This window comes from Sorex araneus, chromosome 6 (assembly GCF_027595985.1).
Source record: "Sorex araneus isolate mSorAra2 chromosome 6, mSorAra2.pri, whole genome shotgun sequence".
NCBI lineage: Eukaryota > Metazoa > Chordata > Mammalia > Eulipotyphla > Soricidae > Sorex > Sorex araneus.
In genome coordinates, this window is record NC_073307.1 from 128,704,004 (window position 1) to 128,725,988 (window position 21,985).

At 36.0% G+C, this 21,985-nt stretch overlaps 1 protein-coding gene across 2 annotated transcripts in view; it reads left to right on the forward strand.

Moving 5' to 3' along the window:
* Positions 1-21,985, forward strand: part of BBOX1 (gamma-butyrobetaine hydroxylase 1) — a 58,072-nt gene that overhangs the window by 12,179 nt on the left and 23,908 nt on the right. For both annotated transcript variants that reach the window (XM_004607961.2, XM_055141922.1), the window contains exon 5: positions 7,310-7,508. In XM_004607961.2, coding sequence (XP_004608018.2) covers positions 7,310-7,508 — 199 coding nt within the window. The remainder of the gene's footprint in view (positions 1-7,309; positions 7,509-21,985) is intronic.

The following is a 21,985-nucleotide window of genomic DNA, read 5'->3' on the forward strand; positions in this document are numbered from 1 at the left end:
GACTAGTCATTATGGCAACTTTTTCTCCTGCCACATTCAGCTTTTCTGGTTCAACGGTAGATTTTATCATGTACCCTAGGCTAAGTACTTTATGCTAAGGACCTTACAGATGAGTGATTTAAATTATACACCAAACCAGCAGGTTCTTCATTCTTTATTTTCCATATGAAGAAACAGAACTGAGAATGACTACTTTCTGAAGGACATTCAGAATTGAGATTCAAGACTAGTTTGTGACCTTCAAACCTTGAGTTATTAATGTTAGCAAATGTGCTACCAAATCTTAGCTTCTCATCACACTTGCCAAGTATACATCCACTCTGCAGGGAGCTTTTTCTGCTTAGCAAAGTACGGTTGGCTGGCTTGGGGAAGGCCAGAAGGAGCCAATGCTCAGAGAAGCAGCATTCAAAGTAGGTGTGCATGCCCTGTGCCAATCAGATGCCATGCACCAGGATGGGACAACTCTGAAGCTAGTTCAACAGTGTTGCCTTGAACTCCAGTGGTCTCAGCCCTTGTTGCCAAATGCAGTAGCCCACTCACTCAAGTATCTTCAAGAGACTCTCTTCCCCATCTAGTAACTCTAGCAGGGATGAATAAATTGTTACAAATTTTCATCTCAGTTCAGCTTCTGAAAGATTTCTTTTTAGGAGAGGACAATGACCAGAATCTTGAAAGATAAAATGTGAAAAACATCCAAAGACCATAAGTCCCCTTGAGTCAGAGAAGAGAACCAATGTCCTATTTCTATTTAGGTCTCTTTGCTCAAGTAAGGGTCAGATTTGGGGTTTGGCTGGTTGGTGCAAAGTATTTATAGGAAAAGATATTAAGAGTTTGGCTGATAGTCAGCACATGAGGTTTACTATTTTAGTGCCAACAGTGCATTGCAGGTGGACAGAAGGTTCCAACTCTTGAAATAATACATTGCAATCCAGCATGCTGCGCTCATGCATGAATCTTTAGCTAAAAGGCTTCTTTGTGTCGTTTTCCTTTTTTGAAATATAACTCATGATGCAGGAATGTCATATTTAACCCCAAAAAGGAAACAGTGTACAAATGGTTCCTTGAAAGCCAGCATGTAGCCTGTTCACAAAGTTTATGATGTGTGAAGCACATGTTCATGGAAGGATTTATTAGGAAAATTGTAAGTTAAATTAGAAAGGATACTTCATGACTTAAATATTCCATCGTTTTCATACTGTTTATGTATCGAGACCCGAGGGTGAACTTTAAATTTCTATAACATATTCAACTGAAAATGAATTTACCCTTGTGATATGTGTTTTATTTGGGTCCACATTCATTATGAATTGCAGTTGGGGCAATGCTGGAATAATTCTTTTAATTACTTTTCCAAGGGAAAAGTTTCTGGACAGATATCCTAGAATTATTTTTCTGGTGAATTTGATTTTCTGCCTGAAGAAGAAAGTGTTTACATTCTAGGCATTGGTGAATTTGGAAACTTGTTGGTCATGGTGCTGTCTCTGAAAGTCACACTTAGAAGAATAAGCAGATGGGCAGCTCAGATTAGGACATAGTTTTTATACTGGTCTCTGGTTTGGGGTCACTAATTTCTGCCAAAATGAAAGCTAAAATTGGGGGGCAAAATGTAAGTCTTGAAGAATTTAAAAAGCCATTTTAAGCACACTCTGGTTGTAAAACACTGTACATGTGAAATTATGTATAGTACCAACCACACTTTCTAGAGAACTTATAGCCTAGTTTTACCCTGGAATTTCTTTTTGTGAACTTGACTAATTTTACACATGCTCAGAGGAATGCAACTGTGGAAAAATATCAATTTCATTCTGTATTTTTAAAACAACAATGTATCTGTTAGATGGAAAAAATAATTGGTGAAGAAACAAAAAATTATTAAAATACACAATATACTTATAGAGCCGATTCTAATACTTTAATCAAATCCTTCTTGAGTCACAAAGCAGTCAAAACACAAAGTCGGACATTTTAAGACATTTAGAGCATGTGAAAATGATTTTTTATTTTCTATGTGTTAATATTTCCTTACATGTGGTCGACCCGGTTCCATTCCTCCGTCCCTCTCGGAGAGCCCGGCAAGCTACCGAGAGTATCTCACCCGCACATTAGAGCCTGGCAAGCTACCCATGGCGTATTCAATATGACAAAAACAGTAACAACAAGTCTCACAATGGAGACGTTGCTGATACCCACTCTAGCAAATTTATGAACAATGGGATGACAATGATACAGTGAATATTTCCTTACCAAATAGCTGCAAGAACAATATAAAAACAGATAGCACCCTTAGGTAAAACCAAACTTGCCAGGATGCTAACATTATTCGAATAAATTAGAGAGGCTAGCTGACTTTTATTTATTTTTTATTTTTTTTTGGGGGGGGTCACACCTGGCGATGCACAGGGGTTACTCCTGGCTCTGCACTCAGGAATTACTCCTGGCGGTGCTCAGGGGACCATATGGGATGCTGGGATTTGAACCCGGGTTGGCCGCGTGCAAGGCAAACACCCTACCCGCTGTGCTATCACTCCAGCCCCAAGAGGCTAGCTGACTTTTAAATCTTAGTTATTTCCACAAAAGGTTAATGATAATAATGTTGCACTGTTGTGCAACAAAACCTGCTCCTAATGTTTCTGCCTTTAAACTTTCTGACAGGAAGCCAAGGTTTATCTATAAACATCCAGGCTTGAGCAAGTTCAAACAAAGTGTTTCTAATTGTAACTCGCCCTGGTTTTTTATTTAATAGAGTTCCTTTGTAAGGGTCCAGATAAGTATGGATATTCAAACATATGGCATAAAAATACACATGTCAACAATATTTCAAGATATCGTACCTTTATTTTATGTATAGGTCTTAAAATTACAGAATTTGCAATTGGTTACCTGAATCTGACCAACCAGCTCTGCAGCTCATTAGCTGCGTGTCTGCATGTTTTTTTTACCCTTTTATCTACATGGGAAGACTGAAGGCATGTTCCCATATCTATCTCATTGTGGGCATTTAAAAAATATTCTCCACCACATACACACATAAACACACACAAACACACACACAGAACCATTGTTAATATATATTTTGTCCTCACTAAAGAGTGGCTTAAAATGCAATCTGTTATATCTAGGGGTGAAAATCATGCCAGAACTATGCTAAGTATCAAACAATAATACTGATATTATTATAAATCATTATATTTCTGGGCTGGAGCAATAGCACAGCGGTAAGGCACTTGCCTTGCACGCAGCCGACCCAAGTTTGATTCCTCCGCCCCTCTTGGAGAGCCCAGCAAGCTACTGAAAATATCTTGCCCGCATGGCAGAGCCTGGCAAGCTACCCATGGCGTATTCGATATGCCAAAAAAAGTAACAACAAGTCTCAAAATGGAGATGTTACTGGTGCCCGCTTGAGCAAATCGATGAGCAACGGGATGACAGTGACAGTGACATTATATTTCTATTCAAATTAATATATATATTCCGTGTAAAACACCTAACACTGTGTCTGACTCCTAGAAAGTACCCGTCAAATATTGTCTACCACTATTATTGTTGATGTTGCTATGGATCTATTGCTCATCACACACTACCAACTCCTTGCATAATCAAAGATGGCCAATGAGGTAAATATAACTCTGCTCCTTCAGAAATTATGAGAAGAGACTTAGAAATGAGTTGGGAAAAAGCTCAATGATTCCAACCCAAGACATTGGCCTAAATGATTTTTTATCCATGCCTGGTATCATATAGTACCAAAGATGTGTGACTATTTAAATTTTAAGTTAAAATTCAATAAAATTTGATAAATTTTACAAGTAACTCTCTAGTTCTGTCCCACATTAATTTAACACATCATGTTGTTAGTAGCTACATAGTACTGAATAGTGCAAACAATATTTTTGTCTTCTCAAGTATTTTTACTTGAAAGTAATGCAGTTTATGTCATAATTTATTTTCAAGGACTGTTTGCATCAATAGTACACAATATTTTCTACACATGATAAAAATAGTTAATAAACAAATTATCTTTTATAATAAAGATAACATACTTACAATGGATGGCAACATAGACAATAGCTGATCCATCTAATTGTCTATACAGGAATAGAAACCATGTCATTGGTAATATCACAACACAATGATCAAGAACATGGAGAATGCTCACTGATAATTTAGCAACTTTTTTCCCAATAAAAAGTTAGTGCTGGTATGGGAAATTCCTAATCAATGTGGAAATGCCAGGTAAGTCTCTAATATCATAGTCATCTCTATCAGGACTCAGATTTCCCTTTGGATATCAATAAGTTCATAACTTTTAAAATATTCTTTAATTATTTGTGGACCAGTTTTCTTACTGATCATCTTTGGAAAAAGAAAATGGCAGATTCTTGTTTGTATTTTTAACAATTGTGTCTTTTGCCCATGGACTGGAGCAATAGCACAGTGGTAGGATGTTTGCCTTGCACACGGCTGACCCAGGTTCGATTCCTTCATCTTTCTCGGAGAGCCCGGCAAGCTACCTCTATAGTATCCCACCTGCACAGCAGAGCCTGGCAAGCTACCCTCGGTATATTTGATATGCCAAAAACAGTAACAATAAGTCTCACAATGGAGACTTTACTGGTGCCCGCTCAAGCAAATTGATGAACAACGGGAAGACAGTGTTATAATGCTACAGGTTTGTCCATGAAATTTTTCTCTACACTGGAAGCCAAACGATTTTTCTTGTTTGTAAACTTATTATAAACTTCATAATAAGCAGTATTATGAAGTTTCTCACCTTTATTGGTATCAGATATTAGGTAAGGGATAGGGAGTAGGGTGGAGTAGGAGTGAAGGGGAAGAATGGGAACCCTGGAGGAAGGGAGAAGACACTGGTGGTGGGACTGGTGCCGAAACAGAGTAGGTCTAACAACTATGAAAACTTTGTAAGTCATGATGCCTTTTTTATTTAAAAATAAAAGTAAAATAATTTGTAAAAATCTAAAGAATTTAAATGTAGTGAGAAAACAGGAGTGGCAAAGAAAATAACCATATAACCTATTATTCAAAATTAAGCTAAATAGATTAATTTGGCAGATAGCCTCTTTGAGAAGACACTCTTTCATAGAAAACCAACCCTGCTTTATTGCAGAAGTAGGAAACGTCTGCATATAAAGGAATTCTGGGCATCAAAGAAAGAAGTTTAAGTAAGGGATCAGAAGATCTGATGCCTCATGGTCTCCTGAGCATACTCAAATTCCAGCTTCTATTATACTATGTTTACTGAGCTTTGATGTCCAATTTTCCCATTAAACTCTGAGCTCTTTAAAACCTATTGCATATCACAGTGCCTTGTGAAATGGTAAAATACTAGGGTTATTAAGGAAGTAAACCAAAACAAAATCATTGAGATATGTAATATAAATTTTAAAATATCAAAGTTTGTATAATGAAGCACTAAAGAGCTCCCTGAAAAAAATGTAAATCATTATCCCCACCCTCTCACGCCTCTTTCCTATAGTTTTAGTCAGTACGATATGATATGACATAACAGTTTAGCTTCTGTAGTTAGCTTTTTTTTGTTAGCCAAATCAACTTGATTAATACTTAATTCAACTTTTTTTTCAAATGTAAGCAGCACTTGTTAATTCTTTTCTAAAAAATCACAATGAGAAATTAAGACATTAACTGTATAGGAGTTCAACTTCCTGAGAAGATACAATAAGTTATTTAAATTTTCTGTAATATATTGAATTCTTAAAAATAAGAATCAAGTCAGTTTAAAAGAATTAATATAGCTACCGGGAAAACCTAATTTTCTAGGGAGCCCTGAAAATTCTGCCTCATTATGTAAGATATTATGCTTAATAACCTAGATGATTTGGCAATATATGCATTCACTTTATGATTAAGTCTCCCTATATACACACACTCCCACAGATATCCTTACGCAATGGCCTGATTGAAGAATAGAAAGTGGCTCCCTGTTCCTCCAAGTATCTTTTCACTACTAAAGCCATGACCTGACTCTTAAGAAATTCTTTTCTGCAATAACAAACACTTGACCATCACAGAGGAAATAATTTCCAGTGCATCTAACTACAGTGGTCACTGACCTTTTGATGGGTGGGTGAGTAGTACTGGGGTCACACCTGGCATTACTTAGCACTACTTCCAGCTTTAGTTATAGGGCTAGTGGGGAGAAGGTCACTTGTTGGTGCCTGGGAGAACATTGCGAACCAATGATCGAATTAGAGTCTGTCACATATCTGCCACCCATTCTTCATTTTTAGTTTTCTTGATACTTAATTTTGGATCACTCCCAATGGTCCTAGGGGATCTGGGTCATAGTTGTCGCTTACCTGAGATCAAACACAGGGTCTCACACAACAAGGCATATTCTCTATTATTGATCTATTTCTGTACCTCACATGTGCATGTATTTTTTAGAGGGGCCACACATTATAGATCTTAGTGAGTCACGCCTAGCAAGGATTGAGGGAAGCATGTTAGGCATGAGTTTGATCACTGAGCTTTCTCTATTGCCTCCATTCTTCATCTGAAACTCGATTTTTGTTGGTTTTTTTTTTTTCATACAATAGACTCCAGTTAAAACAAAGTGAAGCATTGCTCAGGATGATATTGATACCTTAACTTCTCATTGTGTCAATTGTTAAAAAAAAAATGTGTTCCCCCCAAGTCAAAATTTTTCCTAGAGATGAAGAAATCAAATAAAATAGCTAACCTGTCTTTCTGAGGTAGCATTTATTAATATTTGAGTATTTTTTCTCAGCAAAACTAAATTTCCTCTCTATTACTCTTCCTTTGGTAAGAGACTTGTTTTGTTAGAAAATGTTTTTTTTATATTTATTTTACTTTCTGTTTTTAATAGTTATAAATATTTTTATAAGCATTTAATCATCTAGAGCCAGAGAGTTAAGGAGGATATTTGAGTTTATAGCTAATAGATACCGAAGGTGTTGGGCATTTCTAATCTTTACTAAAATCTAGTCAAATGGCTTGCTCTTCAAGTCTGTGTTCTTTCTTGTACATGATTCTTCCTTGCTTGTCTCTACGTCTCTTCTTGTTTTTTCCACACTGGGGAAATCCAGGGTATTGTCTCTTCAGTATGTGCTTCTCTTCTTTCTTTCCCCTCATATCTTTCTAATTTTTATTCAATTAAAAACTATCTTTCTTCTCTAAATAAATAGTAACATAAAGTTCAGTTAACTTCATGACAAATCAAAGGTCATTTCCAATTGAAATAGTCCCCCTCTGACTTGAACCTCTTTGTTACAAACAATGTTATTCCATGTTTTCTTTAATTAATTTACAGAATGTCAGTACTGGGGCTCAGAGCTCCAGCTACCTACACTGAATTTTGAAGATGTTTTAAAAAGTGATGAGCATGCCTACAAGTGGCTCTTCAACCTCAAGAAAGTGGGCATAGTGAGACTCAGAGGAGCTTCTGACAAACGAGGAGAAATTTTAAAACTTGGAAAAAGGATCGGTTTTCTTTATCTCACATTTTATGGGTGAGTCACCAAGTAGTTTATGTCATTATAAATAAAAGCTTGATATATTTCATTTTACAGGAAGGGCATTCTTTTGATTAGATATGCCAAACTTTCCATGATGTCTTGAGCACGAAGTCATACAGGATGATATACATAAAAGTGTGATTTCTTAAACAAGAAATCCCAAGAAATGGCTTTTATTGGAGGGTAGAGGCTGCGGGTTAGTTATTGGACCATGCCTGGTACTTGGTTATGCTCAGGACTCATTCCTGGCTTTATACTTAGGACACTCCTGATGATGCTCAGGATACCATATGCTGTGTGAGGATTTGAACCAAGGTTAGCCACATGCAAAGCAAGTGACTTAACTCCTGAGTAATTTCTCCCCCTGTAGACGGAAAAATTTTAAAGATTATAAAATATTGAAGACATTAAATATTTGGGGAGTTGGGATATGGGATTGGGGACTTATAGGTGACACCTGACTGTGCTCAGTGATCATATACAGAAGCAAGGATTGAGTCAGATTTGGCTGCTTGCAGGGCAAGTGCCTAAAAACCCTGCACTTACTCTCCAGGCCCCAGGCCAGATTATATTAGTTACTAGGACTCTCTTAACAGAAATACTAAGTACCTTTAACAACAAAAACTTATTTCCTCACAGTTCTGAATGCAGTGAAGTTCAGAATGAAGTTTACAGGTCAGAATGCAGTAAAGTTTGATCAATGGGCAACTAGGTTTGGTTTCTGATGGTCACTAGTTTGTTCTGGTTTGCGATGGCCACTCATTTTTTGTTCACTTAGCCTTTCCACTGTGCTCCAGTATGCCCGGTGTCTTTTTCTCTTCTTAGAGGAACAAATCAGAATCCCACATTTATGACTTTAACTTTAAAGTATCACCAGAAAGACCCAATTTTCCACCTATAATTATATTTCTGTTAATGCTTCATGATATAACTTTGGGGGAACAAAATTCTGTCCCTAATTGGTAAGATGGAAGTTTGTTTCTCCAAGATATTTATAAAATACTCAGCTTTACCAGTGTTTGCATTTATTAAAGTTTTACCTTTCGTGAAATTGGTGCAAAATAAAGTCAGACATTAGGAGAAATTTAACACTTGCCATTAGATATGTAAAACCAAACCAGAAGTTACAACTAACATGCAGTGACAGAGTGATAGAATAGTGGGTAAGTCACTTGCTTTGCGACCTGTCATCTCAAGTTTAATCTCTGGCAACACATATATTATCTCCTGAACCCCACCAAGAGTGATCCCTGAGCACACTGTCACCCCAAACCATTTTCATCCTCTTAAAAAAGAAAATTAACATACTGAAAATTAAGTCTATGCATTTTAGCAAATAACATGAAATGTAATTAACACTTTCAAGTTAAAACATTGTTTTCATAAAAATTGCTTGTAAAGTAGCATTAATTATTTTAATTATGGATACTGAAACATGAATAATTGGAACCTTTGCTCTGGAAATAAGGATTTGAATAAATTTTTAGTTTTTATGGGAAGACCCTTTATTGAGATGTATATTATTATTTTTGGCTTCATAGAGTAGAAGACTTTGGAAGTGAAACATTCTTCAAAGTTCAAAGTTTGAAAACTGGTAGCACACTGGTTGTAGCCAGATATATTTTATTTGGCCCATCTTGTGTTGAAAGAAAATGGAATTAGTCATTGACACTTTAAAACTAGAACATTTTACACTAAATATATCATGTCTTTAATATCCAATGTGGTAATAACTGAGACTAAGTCCAACAAGAAGATAGAGATACATAAATATCATCCCCTGGATAGAGCATTTTCTCATTCTTCAGTTTGCCAAATCAGTTCACCACTTACATGTTTTCCTCAGACCTGCAAGGGTCTTGATAGTTTCTGGGTTTGCCACCCATAAATACAGTAAGAACAGATTTGTTTATATTAGATCAAAAATGTTGTTGTTTCACTTGTCCCCAGTAAGTTTAATTTTTAGAAAAAAAATAATAAAATTTGTGTTTCAACACAGCACAGAAGACTGATTGCACCATATTTAGGCTTAAACAACAAAACCCCAGCCCAAGGACTTTGAACCATTTAAAATTTATGTTGTATAAAATTTCAATTTCCCCTTCTTCCATGAGAATTTGAACTGCCTCAACTGAGAGGCATGGGGGGTGATGAAAAATGATAAAGTGTTATGTATGAAACTCTATCAGTAGCAGTGTTATAAATCACTGCCAAAAGTTTATTTTAAAAGTGTCTGTCATACATACAGATTGGTGGGTGAGAGGGAAATCATAGACATTGGTGGCAGGAAGTGAACATTGGCGAAGGGATTGGTGTTGCAACAAAGTATGCCTGAAACCCATTCACAAATAACTTTGTAATCTATTGGAACTAAATGAAAATTTTAAAAAATGTAAAAGAATTTGAGCTGCTTAAGAAAACACAGAAATAACAAGCAAATAAAATAGGTGGGAAAACCTTGAAATTTTTAAGAAACTAAATAGTAGTATTTGTTCTTTATTTAACTTCTACAACACTCTAAAATATTTACTATCACCCCTGTTCACTGATAAGGAATCTGAAGATTCATATTATACCATCACACAAGATCATTCTGGTAGTTTTTTTAAAAAGCAGGGCACAGTGATTAAATGAAATTTTAAAAATAAACTAAAATATTCTCATATTTTGGGGAATCTCTCTTTCTCTCTCTCTTTCACCCACACACACCACACCACACATCTCTCTTTTTCTCTCTCTCACACACATACACCAAATCCATCTCTTTCTACATCCATTTCTCTCTCTCTCTCTCTCTCTCACACACACACACACACACTCACACACACCATAAACCTGTGAATTTGTGGGGAAAGATCTGTGCATTGAAAATTATAGAACACTTTAGAAGAAATAGAAAACACAAAAGAATGGAAAGCTGTTATGTACCCATGCATTGAAAAACAGAACTGACATTACAATGAATATCTTACCAGGGTCAAGTATATAACCAAGTAGTTGGATGTTTTCTTCATAAAAATGAGAACCTGAGTTTAATTTTCAGTACCCACTGTATCACTGTAGTACTGTGATTGTTGTTCAACGATTTACTGGAGCTGGCGCCAGTAATGTCTTCATTCATCCCAGCCCTGAGATTTTAGCAGCCTCTCCTTACTCATCTTTCCCAATGATTGGAGGAAATTTTCTTGCCAGGCTCTGCCGTGCCAGGTTTGCCAGGCTCTGCCGTGTGGGAGGGATACTCTAGGTAGCTTGCCGGACTCTACGAGAGGCATATATATATATGATATGTATATGTATATACATTTCTCTTTATGATATCCAGCACCCATCTTCAAATAATCATCCTACCTAAAGTAATATATACATTTAATACATTAATTAATAATATGGATTTAAGGTGAGCATCAATTATAATTGCATTTTTCAAAGAAATAGAATAAACATTACTAAAATCTGTATGAAAGCACAAAATACCCCCCCAAAACTCAATTCATCTTAAGAAGAGGAAGAATGGTGATAAAGCATTCCCTGATTTCAAAGTCAGGGAGTAATTAGAACAGTAATTAGTAATTAGAGTCAGTAGTAATTAGAACAGAACAGTACTGGGGCCAGTAAGATAGTACAGGGTTTGGGGCACCTGCAGGCTGGCCCCGTCCATCTATAGTATTTCATATGGTCCCCCAACCACCATTAGGAGTCACACCTGAGCACAGACACAGGATAGATCCTGAGTTCTAATGGATGTGGACGAACGCCATATAAAACAGCAACTAAAGCAGAATAATACTAGAATGAAAATAGATACACAGATCAGTTGAATATCAATGAAAGCTTAGAAATAAACCTACGTTTATATGAACTGTTAATTAAGGCAACTAAATAAGGGGAATATAACGAAGAAAGAAAACTCTTCAGTGAGTGAGTTAGAAAGTTGGGAAGACTAAACAGACACAGTATGAAAGTAGACTACTAATTCATATCATATACAAAATTCAGTTTAGAATGGATCAAGGACTTGGATAAAAGTCTGAAACTATTGCAAAAAAATAGAGAAATCATAGGTAATATACTCTGTGACAGTGGCCTCAGTGATGTCTTTGGGGTCTCTATTCCACTAGCCAGAGAAACAAAAGATATTGTAACAGCCTAAATGCCTAACAACAGGTGACTGGATAAAGATGTGGCATATATCCATAGTGGAATGCTAGTAAACCATTAAAAATATGAAATTCTACTATTTGTAAGAACATAGATGTAGAAGAATATGTGAAGCAATGTGAGGAGAAAAAATAGTACTGGAGTATTCACCTCAAAATGTGGAAGATAAAGAATACAGCGAAGGAACACACAAAACCAAACCAGATCAAATTTTGTGATTCTGAGTGTAGAACTAAAGTGAACAGAGTGAGAGAGAACAAAGGGTTGGACCCATATTTTGAAGAGTATTTTGATGATGAGCATGCTGTTTTAACATACATTTGAGGAGATATAAACTTCTACTCTAAAAACATATATGTGGTCAGAGAGATAATACAGCAGATAGCTTGCTTGCCTGGCACATAGATGACCTAGGTTTGATCCCTGACACCATATATGGTCCCCCAATTCCCGCAAGTAATGATCCTTGAGCACAGAGTCAGGAGTAATCCCTGAACACCACTGGGGGTGGCCCCAAAACATTTTTTAATTCTTTAAACAAACAAAAACATACATAATTGTAAGCCATGTTGCTCAAATTAAGAACATATACATTCTGTAAAAATAAATTAAAAGTTATCACTCTTGTTAATATATTTTTAAAATAAAATGTGTATATAAATACCAAAAAAGTAATTGTGTAATAAGATTTATTTAGATATGTACCACTTACATTCCTGTTCTTCATTTTCAGTTTTTGTGGCTATAAGTATTCATTTTCATTATATCTAGAAAAATACACTGCTTCCCTTATTGCTTCTTTACATTCTTACTATTAGCTTTCTCAGAAAATAGAAGGCATAATTAGAATCTGGTCTGTTCCATTCATTGGCTTCCTAATATATCTATCAAGAACATAATGGAAAGCCATGGAAAAGATGCTTGTAGACACCACTTTAAAATGAACCTCTGTCACTTACCAACAGTCCACTTTTTGTATCCATTGCCTCATATTTCACTATTTCCTAACAGTGGTCAGACTTTAGATCTCTTTGTTGGAGTTCCATAACTTCCACCCCCCCCATACAACACATTAAGTCAAAATATTAATCCTGATTTACAACTTGTGTGTTGTTTTGTTTTACAAGTTCTAAAAAGGATTTATAATTTGGCCAACAATCTAATATTGTGAAATTCATTGGAATGAATACTAAAGTTTTATTGTCAAAACAAACCAGATTTCCTACTACTATTGCATTTTCTTTGTCCAAAGTCTCCGCATCTAACCAGATACGTTTAAAGTAACCTGTCAGAGATTGTTCTGTTTCTTCCCCGAATCTCTCAACCTATATCAAATATCAGCAACTGCCTTCATTTTCACCTTACCGCTAAGTCAGCCAAAGATTACTAAGCGCCCTTCATTATAAACCTACCTTAAACTACAGATGAAACGAGTTGGTTTTGCTTTGTATGGGGGCCACACCCAGCTAGCTGTGCTTAGAGCTTCTCCTGGCTCTATGCTAAGAATCTGTCCTGGCAGAGCTCAGGAGATCACATGTGGTACAACAAATGGAGCTCAGTAAGGCAAGTTGCTCACATGCTGAACTATCTCTCCAGCCCAAGAACAGTTGTTTTGTTGCCGTTGTTGCTTTGTTTCTATTTTTTAGTTTGCTTGTTTCTTAGGATTATTATTTTAAAATATATTTAAAAAATTAATATTTTGCTAAAACTACTTCCATTTTATGCTCCCCTTCATAGTAATGTGGAAAACTATTGTTAAATTTGGGTTATTGAAAATAACGCTGCAATGGTCGTAAGGGTTCATGGATTTTCAAATCACTGTTTTTTGTATTCTTTGGCTAGGTATCTTGGATTACAGTTTCTAGATCATACAGGAGTTACATTTAAAAAAAATTTTTTGAAAACTCTCTATACCTTTTCCTGTAGAAACATAACTGGTTTACATTCCCACCAACAGAAAATCAGGATCCCTTTATTTTGTAGATATTTTCACCAATATTTACTGAATCTTATCTTTTGATACAGGGGTTCTCATAGACATGAGGTGATATCTCATTGCTGTGTTGCTTAATATTTCTCTGACAGTAAGTGATGATGAGTGTGTCTTTCATGTGCTTGTTGGCCTTCTGTATGTCTTCAAGAAGGAATACTTAGAGCACTGGTGATCACCTTAGGCTACATATAAGAAGGGTCAAAGTTTAAAAATTACTTACATATGGAACCATCTTCAGAGATTTTTCATCAGTACTGAGTTTGGTCTGAATATCAGGATTTTATAAAACTCTTTAGGTAGGGACTGGATCGACAGTGCGGTGGATAGGTTGCTTGCTTTGAACATAACTGATTCAGGTTCAATCACTGGCACCACATGTGGACCCCGGAACCCAGCCAAAAGTGATCCCTGAGCCCTACCAGCAGTAACCCACAAATAAACAAAACAAAACTCTATAGATAGTATTTATGTGCAGCAAATATTTAGAACCTCTAGCTGAGAGGATGGGGGTACTTCTTAACGACAAAACACATCTCAACTGGACTGAGACTTGAATGTTGTACATCATCTAAACTCCCACAATTATGTACACAGAATGGCATTGATCATGTTCCTCATTTTGTTGCTGAACATGATTCAGCGTCCTACGGAATCAGAAGCTGCTTTAGCCAGGAAACTCTCTTACCTGCCTTTGCTTCTCCACTGGTAAAGTGCTCTAATCTTGTTTGAAATAAGGTTGGTTAGTGAGTGAAATGATAAAATAAATAAATGAAAACAATAAATAATCAAGAATAGACTTTTAAAATAGGAAATAAAGAATGTAATGAGGGGTAAATCAAAGTTATGATTGCCTTCATGTAAATAATTTCAAGGAGTTCATTTCTATTCCTTATTTCTATTTAGAAACCAGAAACAATAAGAGTGTTGCTTCAGCTATATCTCCTTTGGAAAACAAATGCCTAACTATCATTTTTTCATTCAAATAATATTATATATACATCAGAAATTTTAATTAAAATTGTCTAAAATTAGAATGATAACATCAGACTTTGGTTATTGGCTGTCATCTCCATTATTAAATGGTTAATGGGATAAATAAAATTAGTAGATTTCAGAATTTTATGTAATAGCAAAGACTATTTCATGAATAGTTTAATGCATACAGGAATTATTTTATAGATTTTAAAAGCAAACCTAAATGATTTTAAAAGACATAAAGAAACAAATGAATGCAATCATTAGCAAAAATATACAATACAAAATTATAAATCAACTACTAAATCAATCTGGTAAAACCTTTGAAGACAAAGTATGTCATCCCCACATCTGTATTTTCTCAGATGCATGTGATTGTTTTGTCAATACATAATATGTATGATTTTATTGTTTAATATTGTGAAGGGCTGGAGTGATAGCACAGCTGGTAGGGTGTTTGCCTTGCAGTGGCTGGCCTGGGTTCGATTCCTCAATCCCTCTTGGAGAGCCCAGCAAGCTACCGAGAGTATCCCACCCGCACAGCAGAACCTGGCAAGCTACTCGTGGCATATTTGACATGCCAAAATCAGTAACATCAAGTATCACAATGAAGATGTTACTGGTGCCCGCTCGAGCAAATCAATGAACTACAGGATGACATTGCTACAGTGCTACCATATTGTGAAATGTTCAGTACCTTAGCTGGATTAATGGTGAAGGCTTTCATTAATTAGGGAGAAAAATCTTGAAAAATAAAGAAAATCTTTCTTTTGGCATATGAAAAGATGTTATCTACATTATTATCAGGGAGATTAAAATGACAGTAAGACACAACCTCACACCGATAAAAATTGTTTATATCAACACTAATAATAATTGTTGGATAGATAACAATTGTTCGACAGATTGTGGAATCAAAGGAACTCTTACTATTGAGGAGAATGAAATTGGTGCAACTACTTTAGAAAGTGATATAGAGCATCTTCAAAACTCTATAGATCGGACTACTATATGTTCCAGCAATGTCACTACCGGATATCTAAAGAATGTAAAATTATAAACACAAAAAGTCACATCTTCCCCAATATTTATTGCAGTTTTATGGATGATAAAATAAAGAAGCATATTTTTACTATTGTAATGATTTACTATATATATGATTGGAAAAAAGAAGGGCTACTTTTATATACTATTTTACTATTTTTTTTTTCGGCCGCGTGCAAGGCAAACGCCTTACCCACTGTGCTATCACTCCAGCTCTAGATCAGTTTATAGTGCATTATTTCTAACTCTTTTTTATTTATTTATTTATTTATTTATTTATTTATTTTTATTGAATCACCAAGTGGAGGGTTACAAAGTTCTCAGGATTATGTCAGTTATACAATATTCAAACACCCCTCCCTTCACCAGTGCCCATCTTCCATCCCCAACCCCCCCAGTATATCTGCCGCCCCCTCCCACCTCCCTAGTCCCCACCCTTGTACGTGATAAATTTCACTTCATTTGCGCTTATCTCGATTACATTCCATGTTTCAACACACAACTCACTACCGTTGCTGGGGTTTCCCCCCAAAAAGAAAAAGACAGTCCTATTGCCAATGATAATTCTCCATTACTAAGCATATAGAGATATTAAGTCCTGCTGTTTGTTACATAACTTTTCTTTTTCCCCCTTGCCCCGCGCCACCGAGTTCACGCCTGTTTAGTAATCGCCACGCTGTCTGACAAAGGGAAAAAAACCGAAGAGGATGGTTATTTCCCGTCATCAGCCGGCGTGGGGCTCTGGCTTAGTTGATAGTCTAGTAGAGTGTCTGCAAGCAGTTTCTGGAACCAAAGCTCTTGCGCTGATATCAGCTCCGGCTCGAGATACCACCAGCGTCCCGCTGGTCCATGTACCTAATTTTTCCCCTTATTTCCCATTCCCACGCCACCAGGTCTGTTTGCTTAATGGATATCACACTATGTTTGACACCATGCCACGTTTCTTCCCGAGAAAGAAGGATATTTCTTCTCAGCCGGCGTGGGGATATAGCTTAGTTCAGTCTAGAGAGATGGCTACCACTTTGATTGCCTTCAATATTTCAACAAAATACTTACTATTCTTGTTAGGATCACCCACAAAAGTCTGACCTATTAAGAAGGAACCATTACATACTGCTGATACTAAGATGACATTAGGTCGCACGGCCGCGGCAGCGGCCGCGCGGTTCTGGGTTTCTGTCTAAAGTCCAGGGAAAAAGTTGAAGGAGAGAGAGAGAGATTTCCGCACGGGGGACCTGGCGGAAACTCTCAAGTCACATACTGCAGGTTGCTGGTGGGCTGCCGGTGTCCCAAGCAGCTCCATCCTCTTCGTCAGTCATTCTGGGGGTGCGGGCGCGGAGAAATGGTATTTTACTATTTTTTAAAAGATAAAATTTTACCAGTCACAATAAAATGGAAGAAGATTAAGGGGATTATGTGAAGTAAATTAAATCAAATGAAAAAGGCAAGCATTGTATTATTTTGCCTTAGTGTGTAATGTAAGCAATCAATATATATTGATATATATATATCAATACATGTTGATAATATAAGCAATGCAGAGTCTTTTGACCCCTGCGCCTGGCTGTCTTCACCTAGGCCCCTTGGAGGGGACGAGTTGCCATTCCCTCCCTGACCCAAGCAGAGCCTTGACAGTTGAGGACCTCTGGAACCCAACCACAGCCATGCTCAAGGCCACTCTCCACACATTGGATGAGCCTCAAGCACGAAGGGACTGGCAGAGGAACCCAGGTGTGGGGGACCCAGGGCTCAGATTTTCAAGCCTGCTCAGATCAGGACTAAACCTCCTCCACCCAGTCCCCCATTTTCCAGTAGCTAGGCAGTCACACCCACAAACTGCCCCCGGTGCCGTGTAATCCCATCAATGGCCAAGATCTAGACACTATAGAACAAGCTTCTAAAAGCAAATGACCACATTTGTGGCCAAGCAATTTCTTGTAGTCTAGTTCTCCCTCTCTGAGAACTTGGCAAACTACCGAGAGTATCCTGCTCCCACGGCAGAGCCTGACAAGCTTCTGTGGTGTATTCGATTAGCCAGAAACAGTAACAATGAAGAGTTTCATTTCCCTGGCCCTCAAAGAGCCTCTAATGCAGCACCCTCAAAGCTCCCAAGTAAACCTGCTATACATAAAAAGATTATTCATTAGTCTTGTCAATCAGTTTAGGCTAGAAAATCAACCTTGTGAGCAATTCTAGGTGATCTTTCTTCATCAGAAAGTTTCGCAGGAAAAATTGCAAATCTCAATTTTAGCTAGCTACAGTGCCTTCCTATCAGAAGAGATCTCAGAAATTCAGATGTTTTTCTAAGAATGCTTTATTTTCAGGCATATGCAAACTGAATTAATAGATGCCGCAAAGACTTGACTAACAGGAACAGTGATGTGAAAAATTTTTTAAAATATCTGAACATCAGGATCAGAACTATTATTAAGATGATGAGAGGTATTGAGGAAAAGCAATGTAACAGCAACTTGGTGGCAGTTAAATTTTATGTTAAAGAGACAAAGTGGAAATTATATAGTTGCTAAATAAAACATGAAACCACAAACTGAAATATAAATAAGTACATTGTAAATACATTGTAAAGCTTTATTCTGGGCTGGAGCAATAGCGCAGCAGGCGGAGCATTTGCCTTCCATGCAGCGGATCCGGGTTCGATTCCTCTGCCCCTCTCAGAGAGCCTGGCAAGCTACCGAGAGTAAGTCACCTGCATGGCAGAGCCTGGCAAGCTACCCATGGCATATTCAATATGCCAAAACCAGTAACAAGTCTCACAATGGAGACGTTACTGGTGCCCACTCGAGCAAATCAATGAGCAATGGGATGACAGTGACAGTGACAAAGTTTTATTCTAAAACGTTTGGGAAAGAATTAAGTACTCAATCCCCAAAATTATATGTCTTGTTTACAGCTAGAAGTTTCTCATAGCACCAATCAGGAAACAGAATTCAATCATCATTTTATCTCAGACTATTCACAGGTGTGAAGGTATAATCTGTTTTCAATGAAGTTGTTCAAAATTCTGTAACTCTTGTCTACTGAAAACTTGCTTCTCTCTTTGCGGAGAAAAAATATTAATACTTATAATACTCCATGAGGTCTTTGAATGAAAGTTTATTGAAAGATTGGAAAATGCTATCACCTCTGTTCACTTTTGCATCATCATGAGTGCCTTCCATGCAGGTTCCACAGATTTGTGAAATAAAGCTTAACAGAAAAGGATTCTAGTTTGTCAGATATGCTATCCAGGGCAGTTAAGAATTAGCAATATTGAAACGACCTCTAGGGAATATGCCAGATTTCTGCTAATGTTTCTGTAAACCAGTCCATCAGCATTTCACACATTTGGTTGTACTAGAGATTAAGAGGGTATGAGTTGAAAATTTTTTGACACCTAGCCCATTTGAAGTTTTTCCTACCATTAACACTACCTCCAAATCTGACTTTGAAACAGTTACTTGCTTGATATACATGTTACTGGGAACATTTGTAAAATGTTGACACTGAACAGCAAAAGGAATTCAAATTTATCCATTTTGTTGTGGACTGTTCCTAAACGTTGTATAGGAAATACAACGTTTGAGAAAACCAGATAGCCCTTCTTGAATAAAAATGACTTCTGGATTATAAAAATCAAACCTAGACGTAATAATTCATACTATAGAAGCAAACCAAAAGAATTGCCTGAACTATAAATTTGTAGTAATTCCTTCTGCCTAAAATTCACATAGTGATTCATTGTTTTAGATTTAGTACTGACCATAGTTTGTTGGGAGAACAAGTAGGAAGAGACTTTAAAAGGTGGATTCCTGTGAGTAATAGGGTTTTCTAAGTAACAAGTCATGAGCTTTTGGTCATTGTGAACCTTAGCTTATTATATCAGTTAAGTTTCACAGTAATTAAATGCTGCCAATAAAACCACTTGAGCATGAGATCATCTCATAAATGAAAGAAAAACAATTTGAGTTGCCTGCTCCTTTAGAAGTCAATTTAGGAAATTTTCAAGTACATTAATACACAGTTGTTCCTCTTTGGCCCTTTGACCACTGCCTCCTTGGTTTTTACTCAGTAGTCACAACAGACAGCTATTACTAGTTTAACACCTATAATAAAAAATAACATTAGACATCAGAAAGATTACTTTCATGCTATTAGTTTGTGTTCAAAAAATATTAATTCTCACCTAAAATCAGTATGAAAACGTTCAGAAATTTGTGCAATTAAATGTCCATAATATTAAGAGAACTTTTAAAAATAAATTATAGCAATTTGTCAAGTACTCTAATATTGCCTTTGAAATAAGACAAAAGCCAATGATTGGCAGCTAAAGTACTCATGACTGAAAGAAGCCTTACCTGTTGTTTCTCTCCAGAATTCTATATTCTATCTTTTAAAATAAAAATAACATGTAAACATTATATTTTGGATGCAATGGAATAGATACAGATCATCAAAAGAAAGCATTCTTTCATAATCTGAGAAAAAGTTTACAACACTTTAAAAATGGAAGATTGTCCCCAAATGTTCAATAATACATGAATAGATAATTATGTTGTGGTACATACACAATGGAATACTACACAGCTATAAGACATGATAAATAAAATCTTTCAGTTCTCTGCAATGTGGATGCAGGGTACAATGCTAAAAAAAATAAATTAAATAGAGTAAGAAAAATACTAAATGATCTCACGAATCACTGATATGTATCGAAACAAAGTAGAAAATAGTATCAAACCATGATAAACTCTTAGCTGACGATTATAAAACACATTATAAAACAGTGAAATAAAATGAGGTGTTAGGAATAATTAAGAAATAGATTAGAATTAACATAAGGACATTTTTGGAGTGTCTTGCACACTTTGGTAGTGGTGAGTTATAACTATAGTAAGGTCACAAATATGTTAATTAATATGTAAACATGTTAGATAAATTATAAAATTTAAAAATTAAAAAAATGAATAAAAAATTTTAAAAGAATGAAGAGTTGTGGCTGTTGTTAATAATAAATTTGGGTTACAAGTGGAGGGCATCTTATCATTTAAGTGTTAATCCAAAAAATAAAATATTTAAGTAAATCCAGTATGACTTTTTAGGGGTGAATTACTAACCCAGAGTACTAAATCCAAAGTAGAGTACAAAAACTTCTAACAGAAACAAGTATTTAAGTACATAAAATATTACTAGTATCATAAAATTTGATAAATATCTATAAGTAGTTACAGATAAAGATTCAGTGAATCTAGTGAATTAGCAGTCAAACTGAACCCATAAATTAATCTCTAATATCATTTCAATAAGAGTTTTTAAAATACCTTAAATAGGAAAGAAGGTATGAAGAAAAGTTCTAATTAAATGCTTCGACATGACTAATTCAACTCAAAGTTTGTTTCATCAACAACATTTTTTTAAATAGATTTTTTTCAAAACAGGATTATTTGTACATTTCAATGATCTGTCCAGGAAGAAAATCAATCAAATCTTTACCATTTGTTTAACATTCTGTACTGAGCTTGCCCTTTACTTTTAGAAAACTATGGTCCTCCACATCTGCTTTAGATCTGATGATTGTTAATAATCTACTTAGATTATTTCTTACTTAGAATAATATTAGAACCTATGTCTAATAAGATGCATGTATACATACCTTCATTTCACTAAGACCTCACAACTGAGCTTTTAAAAAAGTTTCAACACAAGCAGATGGATCATGTTTGCATTGATTCCTTTTGTATTTCCCTTGAATTTTGAGAGGAAAAAGCGAAAGCTTAAATTACAATCAACAAAAGCCTTGTTGGCAAGACTCATTTGTAGAAGGAGGTATAAAGGTAGACCAGATGACATTTATAGGATTTTTCCCCCAATTTATGCTATATATACTAAAAGAATGTTCCATGATTGGAATTGGTGCTCCTCTTTGCTGAGATTTATTAGTTCCTATGTGTGAGTATAAACTTTTAGGTTACATATTGTGCCTAAAACACTGTAAAGCTAAAAATTGTTTATCATCCTCTGCCAGTTAGCTCAGAGGGCTGGAGGACTCTTCTGGATGAAGCCAAGTCACAGCTCCATTTCTGTAGAAGCCACTTAGTGTCAAACAAATAAAATATCTGTTCCCTGCCTAAAACTTTTACCTTGAATGTCAGCCAGCTCCTGACTGCAGCAAAATTCAGTCAGTTTACCCTTGATCATAGGGAACTCTAAATGATAATGTAAGTTAATCAATGCAAAAAACAATTTTTCTCACTTGAAAAGAAAATGTGAATATAGCTATTTCTTCTCAGTATAATCAATGTCA